The sequence below is a fragment of the Ixodes scapularis genome, unplaced genomic scaffold (genome assembly GCF_016920785.2).
Source record: "Ixodes scapularis isolate PalLabHiFi unplaced genomic scaffold, ASM1692078v2 PGA_scaffold5__190_contigs__length_132052651, whole genome shotgun sequence".
NCBI lineage: Eukaryota > Metazoa > Arthropoda > Arachnida > Ixodida > Ixodidae > Ixodes > Ixodes scapularis.
This window is the reverse complement of record NW_024609880.1, coordinates 52801537-52808833: the sequence shown is the minus strand read 5'-3', so window position 1 is coordinate 52808833 and position 7297 is coordinate 52801537. Positions and strand designations below refer to the sequence as shown.

Here is a 7297-nt window from a genome sequence, read left to right as displayed (position 1 = left end):
CAAGAGCAGCATGGACGTAGTGCCATCTATGGGCATCTATTGGTGCAGTTCGCAAGACAGATGGTTGGTCGAGTCAGTCAGTTTCTCTGCACTAAGTCTGGCAGCCGTGCTCTAGCATATCCAACAAGTGTCTCCTGCCAAGAGCTCCAGAAACAAACGCGAGCTGCATATTATGATAAGACCATGGCCAGTCCAGGAGCCAATGGGAATTTTAATATCTTTAAATTCAAGCATCATTCTCTTCGGTTGTTTAATGATGATGATGTACGAGGTTTTCTGGCGCAGCAGCATCGGGGCTACAGTGTGCCAGGGTTGTTTAATAGTGATCAATAAAAATGTTCCAACAAGCAGTGCAAGTCAGCACTTTTCAAAGCTACAGGTCTGCGCCTTTTTGCTAGACAGAATTGCACCTGTTCTTGATATTTTTTTGTCTTCACATTTCAACTACATCCTGAACGCATAGATGTACAAGAGAGAGCAAATGAACATTCAACATTAGCAAAACTGTGTTTTTTTCTTTTTTATAAATTTGGGGTTTATTGGAGTTTATTTTTGTTAGACTACCAATTCTCCGAAATTCAGTTTATTTTACCGTGTCCCAATTTTTAAAACAAAATACATGAAGTTTGGGTATCATGATCCGTTGTCTGGAAGGAACCTTGATGAGCTAAAAGGTCAGTAGAGATCTCAAAGGAAACTGAAGTTGTATCTCCTCAGGACTTTGTGCTCTTTTGAATTCTGATTGAGGGACCCCTGAAATGAAGACAAAGCCTCAAAACAAGACAAACCCAGTGCACTGCCGAGGCAAGTTTATTTTAAAATTGTTTCTCCTTCATCGAAATTAGAATCCTACATATTACTAAAAAAAGAAAAGAAGGCATATGCTGAAATAGGAGGCGAGTGGTCTGTCATAATTTCTCTTCCTTTTCTCATCGAAAATTAAACCTTCCAGGTGAAAGACAAACGTTCCAGTCTTGAGCCACCTCACAAAAAAAAAAAAAAAAAAAGTGAAAGACAAACATTCCAGTCTTGAGCCACTTCACAAGAAAAAAAGAAAGGAAGTCATTTGTTGTACAAAGACATTCAGATTTAAGCCAAACTCAGCTTCAATCGACAAAATCAATCACCAAGTTCTGGTTCTTGTTATAACCTATTAAAAGCTCAGCCAGAAACAGAAAAGTTGGGTCATGCTTCACATGTGTACACACGCACCTCTCGGCGAACCCACAGCGCGGTAGCAGACTTCGTTCCGTCCGAAATAATCCCGAGTCTAAGTTCCGCCCGCAAGTGCAGCAAAGCACAAGCACCTAGGTATAGTTACGTAGAACGATGACACACACTGCACCTTGTAGGCCATACCTTTCTTTTCGTGGTGTGCTGCAAATAATTTCCAAGTCGTTCCAAGTTTCGGAGAGCAAAATATACCTCATTCTTAACACTTCCGCGCATCACACTGGCAATTCCTCTACAAGCACCAATCTTCACAAGCATTGCAAATCCGAGCAAAAACAAAAAGCGCTGGCTCGCCAAAGTCACACGCGAAAAGAACAGCCCAACTCTCGGAGGGGGAAAAAAAAAACAGTTCGTTCAGACTGTTGCACAGATGTTCAATGGTCTATTTACAAATGTGTACACAAACCAACAGAAGAAAAAAAAAAAGAAACAACTGCTGAATCTCTTGGCGATCACATCACTGGAGGTGCTTGGTGCTGTTGTTCTTGGAGCCTTGGACGAGCGGCCGCGCCCATTCCACAAAGTCGTCAATCAGCACGGGCCAGGCGCCTGTTGGGAGAAGCATGCGTGAGGTGCGGCATTGCATGGTGCCAGGCCGCTCCAAGTGCTCAACCCTGTCATCAATTCTCCCCTGTTACAGAACACAGTGTGTCCCCACTATATATATATATAAAAAATTTCTTTTTTTTTTTAAAAGACAAAAATAAACGAAGCATTGCTGAACGGTGGTTCGAACCAGATGTCGGAAGTTTTAGAACTAACCGTCATCTTATTCAAAAGTTATAAGTGATTTTCTGAACATTTCATGGAAAAAAGGGCCCATTCTTGGTCACTGGTACCAATTCAGTTCCATGTTATCAAGGTAACAGGAACTGCTTCACTAGTAATCCTGAGGAGTTCAAAAGTAATGTATTCCGAATATATTACTTGCTAGTCAATTCTGTCTTTTGCATCACGCACATGAAGCCATTCCCAATGCCCGCCAGCTGTTTGGGAGCACATTAAAAGTGATTTATTGATTGAGCTACAGAACAAAGTTTTAGTTGCTGTACCTATACACATAGCTGCATCTAGTTGCTACCAGCAAGAAGATTGCAACAGGATTTTACAAAATGATAAGTGCAGGGAAGCAGATTTCAATTTACTAGCACCTGCTGTGCAACTCAACTTAGATCTTGCCCATACACCTAAAAGCTGACATATCTTTCCATCTTCTTTTAGTAGCTGTGTCGTGCCTTTAGCAAATAGTCACCGAGGTAAACAGCAAATATATTGCCGCTAAGACTTTTCTCACTGTGTTGCTGTTACACTTGCTCTTCTTGCTAGAAATCAGTATGTGGATAAGAACAGGGGCGGATGCAGGAATATCCTGAGGGGGGGGGGTCAGGTGTTGGTCAGCGTACCATATGTTTAGGAACCCCCTTCCCCTCTCCCTCGTTTCACGCCCTAAATTTTACACATGCAGAAATCAAGAGGGGGGTCAGGACACCCGGACCCCCCCTCTAAATCCGTTCCTGGATAAGAAGGCACCTTAGTAAAGATGAAAAAAAGGAGTTCTACTTCCGCAATCATTCCCAGTAGACAGCGTAGCACTATTCCAAAAAACAACCTGTCGAATGTGTCGTACAATCGGCGCCATGTCCACCCAAGTTGTTTGGAGTCAATCCATGACCTATTAATTCCTGAGCCCGGTTCAAATATGTCTCATAGTCATCCATGCAGCGCCACGTAGCCGACGTCGGTAATACCACCGCGAGTTTCGTAACGTCTCGCAATGAGCGCGATGACAGCATGCGGCGACGCCAAGACGGAGACGTCGGCCGCCTTGCCCGAGAATCGGCGTGTCTGCCGCTTTTTCACTAACGATGACGTCATGTGCAAGCCTCGTCTTTTAGATGGTATTGCTTTAGTCAATTTAATTCTGTGAACATCTTATGTTACTATGCACCCTGTTCATCGTGGCACCTCTAGCTAAGGCCATGCGACACTCCTTGCAAGGTGAAATGGAGTGTAGCACCTCACCTTCTTCGTCATAGTTGCTCATGTCGTCTGCTATCATACTACTGAAATCTAGGAGCAAATTCCAAGTGTCCTTCGGTATGGACCTTTTGTGGTGTTCCTGAAACGAAAAGGTCACTCAGACACGACCTCAGGCACCCTTATTTTGCCATTTCGATTGAAATGAAAACTCACCTGCAGAAAATCACACCACAAGCTGAGAAATTTGAACCTCCCCGGAAACACGATGTTCCAGTACGCTATCGCCATATCCAGATCTGTGAAGAAAATTACGAAATCTTTAGGACTTGCAAAGAGACTGGGAAGTCATCCCTAAAATTCCAGCTCAAACTGAAAACCTCTACAACAAACCTTGCCCTCTGATTAAATTTTTGTCAGATTGAATTGGTCTGCAAAAAGGTGGCCTTTTGATCTTTCAATGGCCAGATGAAAGCGGTCTAGATGGTACTAATGTAAATAAATGTTATATGGTCAAGTCTCGCTATCTCCACTGATCCTATGGGGTAAGTATCCTAATAAGAAGTATAACAAGCTTTTTTGTATACTTTGGATGGTTCCCAGAAAGTTGCAGACTTGCTACTTTCAGTGTTGGTTTGCAGCCTTTGCTGTCATGCTGAATGGTTGTACAGCAAGGTTCTGCCAGCTACACTGTCAAAGTTAATGTGAAAAGGGGCAAAACCACACTACTTGGAAATATTGTCAAATTTAACCTTCAGAATGTGTTGTATGTTTGACATGGTCTAATCTATTCTCAAAGATTTTTTTAATGATGTGGCAAAGTTTGGTATAGAAATATACCCTGCTTACAAGCTCATCACAAGGGCCTTTCAGATTCCCTGCGAAAGAATCATACAATGCAACCATGAAGTCTTGATGGTCACATTGACCAATGGCAGCAAGATATTTGGGTGGTGTTCTCTCATGGTTCCTACCCGCAATTTCACAAGCAAGATTGGCTGAATAGTTGTGAGATTTTGCCTATTTATTAGTTGTTGCTAACTGCAATTTTGATACTATCTGTCGAAAACAGAATGTATATCCTACTAAAGACATTTCTATAGAGGGCCTTGCCGAATCGTGGAAGGCTGACCGCAGCTATTATAATAATAATAATAAAAATAGTAATAATAATAATAATAATAATAATAATGCTTTATTTGATTCATACCCCAGAACTACCGAGAGGTTATAATGTGGTGGCACATAAAATATAATACAAAAGAAAAATTCATAAAGATGTCTGGCACTGCTATGCTTTTGGTCAGGCAGGTTGAGCATCAACAGTCAAACCATGTGCATGTGTAACTCACCCAAGCCTTTCTGACCAGGGTTCTTGGCATAGTTGAATGTGAAATTATAAAAATCCTTGAACTTCAGAGGCTCCTTCAGCTCGGGCTCTAGAGCTGTTAGCTTGCCTTTCAACTTCTCGATGCTGTCACACCTTCAGTGGAAACGGGAAGCACTGTTAACAAAGTTTCACAATTCTATCGTGGCAAGAAAATAGACAAGCCCAGTTTTTACTGTGCATGTACAGTTGGCAGCAAAAGTTTGTGGGGCGCGTGAGCGCTAGCCAAAAAGATTGGTTGTGCCTTCTGATGGCATGTGGCTGCTCTCAAGATTAACGCTTTCAGAATGCGCTTCCTTTTGTACTCGCAGGCCTGTCTTTTTTAATAGCTTCTGTCTGACACGCACAAGATAATCAGAACTGGTGCAAGGTGCCGCTTTGTCAGCCATCGTGCCGTGCGTCTGCCTCAGCCACCATCATGGGTGACGGACGAAGCTAACATGCTACAAAAAATATTTTGAGTCACCTTGTGTCCGTCTCTTATCTTGTGGGCGTCGGACGGAAGCGAGCGAAGAAAACATGACTGGCAACATGAAAAAAGGTGCATGCGCAAAGTGTGAGTCTTGAGAGCGGCAATGCGCCGTCAGAAGGCGCAGTCAATCTTTTCGGCTGGCACTCCCGTGTTCCGCAAACTTTTGCTGCCGACAGTGCATCCGTGCTTATCGCAGAAACCTAGCTACAATGACAGAAGACTTAATATATATGCTTTGTGTAGTGAACCCCGGTACTGTTAAACATAGAAGCCTTTGTCCACAAACTAAATACCACTGCCGCAATCTAAAGGCACTAGAGAAGCCAGGGCAGCAATTTTGACCGAGGCATCGCTAGACGAATTAATCATGTCAACAGAGATTCCCCCCAATGGCGCGGGACAAACTCCATGAAAGCACTTGTAATGTTTAGATTGTTTCCTTGCACAACTGGGGCCCTATGTTGCGCTTTTTAGACTCCCATGGCGACTAGGAAGAAGGAAGTGACGTCAACAATGCGGCAAACGCGGATTGGATGTTGATTGGTGAGTCGCTGATGACGAATTTCTGCAGAAGAAAACAAAGAAAAAGTGAGTTTTGTTTTCTTCTGCGTAAAGTCGTCATCAGCGACTCTCACCAACCAACATCCAATGTTCGTTTGCTGCGTTGTTGACGTCACTTCCTTCTCCCTAATCGCCGTGGGAGTCAAAAAAGCGCAACATAGGGTCCCTGCCTTAGTATAAGACACCTAGAAGCGGCAGCCAACATTTCGTTAAGCAACATAGCTTTTTGCAGAGACTTTTGTAACTCTTTGTGAAATGCAAAACATTACTCTGAAGCTTCCAGGTTCCCATCAGTTTTGGCTGTCTTCATGTAAGTGTAACATAGGCTAGTTCACAGCTTTGATTTTGTTTCAATGGTTCAAACAACTCGAGGTAGAACGTTGCGTTACTCGGCGCTATAAGCAAACTGATGGTTATAAAGGACTCCTAGAGAAAAGAACAACAACAGGATTAGCGGAGGTGATACACTGCAGTGATGACAGCGATGAAAGCTTACCCCAGCTCCGACATTCCCGTCATGAACTCTTCCCTGGTGAATTCACACTGCGTGACGGCCTTGAACTTCCATGCGATTATGAGCACTAGTTTACTTTCAGGACTAAGGCCTAAATCTTCGAGGAATCGCATAATGCCGTCGACAGTCATCTTATCGGGCTCGTGAGGATCTGCGGAGAGCAACAAAACCGGAGGACGAGGAACCATGTTGTCAGGGTCAACATTGGAAACGTTAGCACACGACACTCGTTCACAGTTACGGCACCTCCGTGAATATCACGATTATTCATTTCGTAAAAATCGTGACTGTTGGTCACAGTAAATTCGTGACGATCAGTCTGTTACAAAATGGAACAGGTACGAAGGCTTTTCCTGTTTCGTAACGTATAGCTATCATCCCGAGCTCACTAATTACGACTTAAAACTTTCGCGAACGATGAGGGGACATCACGGCCGTCCCCGCGCGACCGATTGGTCAGTTTAATAGGAAATAGCGACTAGTTTGTGCACATCGGCAGACGGGAACTAAGCCTAACCAACTACCCTCACAAACTTGCGAAAACTTCGGACTGTTTTTCCACTAGGATTGCGATGACACACGCACGACACCTTTGTATTTGTTGAAGAGGTGCTCGAGCTTCTTTCTGTCGACCGATCCTTTGGGTTCCCTGTAGTACATGTCTGGATTTTGGAAGAAATTGTCCGATGCCACATCGAGTTTCCAGTCGTGCTGCGCTAGGCAGTAGATCGCCGTCTTCTCTCCGGTCTGCGTGAACGCGATGAACTGCTTGACTTTCTCCTTTTGGGACGACTTCAGTTTATGCTGAAAGGGAGCGGAACAAAGGTCATTAGGGCGCCGCAAATCGGGTCGCCGCTCATTGCCAGCCAAAAGACCGTCAGAAAGCAAAAAAGTATTTTGGATCCTACCATTTTCGGCCATTCAGACGCCGTCGAAACCTCGAATGCGCATGCGCTGGGCCCAGCAGTGGCACAGCTGATAGCCCCCCTCGATTATGTCGACACAGCGAGGCACCGAAAATTCCCTCACTGTCCTCTGCAATCGTCGTTTGACGAAAGCGAACTTTAAAAGGTGACGCTTTATTCGCCGTCACGTTGCACCACATTAGCGGGAGGCGACATTTTGAGAAGAGAGAAAGGAGGGAAAAGAGAGA

The 7297-nt window shown here is 44.1% G+C and overlaps 1 protein-coding gene across 1 annotated transcript; it reads right to left on the bottom strand.

Moving 5' to 3' along the window:
- Positions 1-990: 990 nt before the first annotated feature.
- Positions 991-7287, bottom strand: LOC120846862 (DCN1-like protein 1). Its single transcript, XM_040218757.3, has 7 exons — positions 7053-7287; positions 6735-6948; positions 6127-6295; positions 4563-4693; positions 3427-3509; positions 3256-3352; positions 991-1782 (listed from the first exon to the last, which is right to left on the bottom strand). Exons 1-7 carry the CDS (start codon positions 7053-7055, stop codon positions 1691-1693), a joined length of 789 nt encoding a protein of 262 aa, XP_040074691.1. The 5' UTR covers positions 7056-7287; the 3' UTR covers positions 991-1690.
- Positions 7288-7297: the final 10 nt, after the last annotated feature.

What these genes read in the sequence shown, in the direction of transcription:
- LOC120846862 (XM_040218757.3), bottom strand. An exon ending in CCTCTTCAACAAATACAAAG is followed by an intron (nt 6,296 to 6,734) that starts GTGTCGTGCGTG and finishes TGCTCTCCGCAG; the next exon opens with ATCCTCACGAGCCCGATAAG. An exon ending in TGTGGTGTGATTTTCTGCAG is followed by an intron (nt 3,353 to 3,426) that starts GTGAGTTTTCAT and finishes TTTTCGTTTCAG; the next exon opens with GAACACCACAAAAGGTCCAT.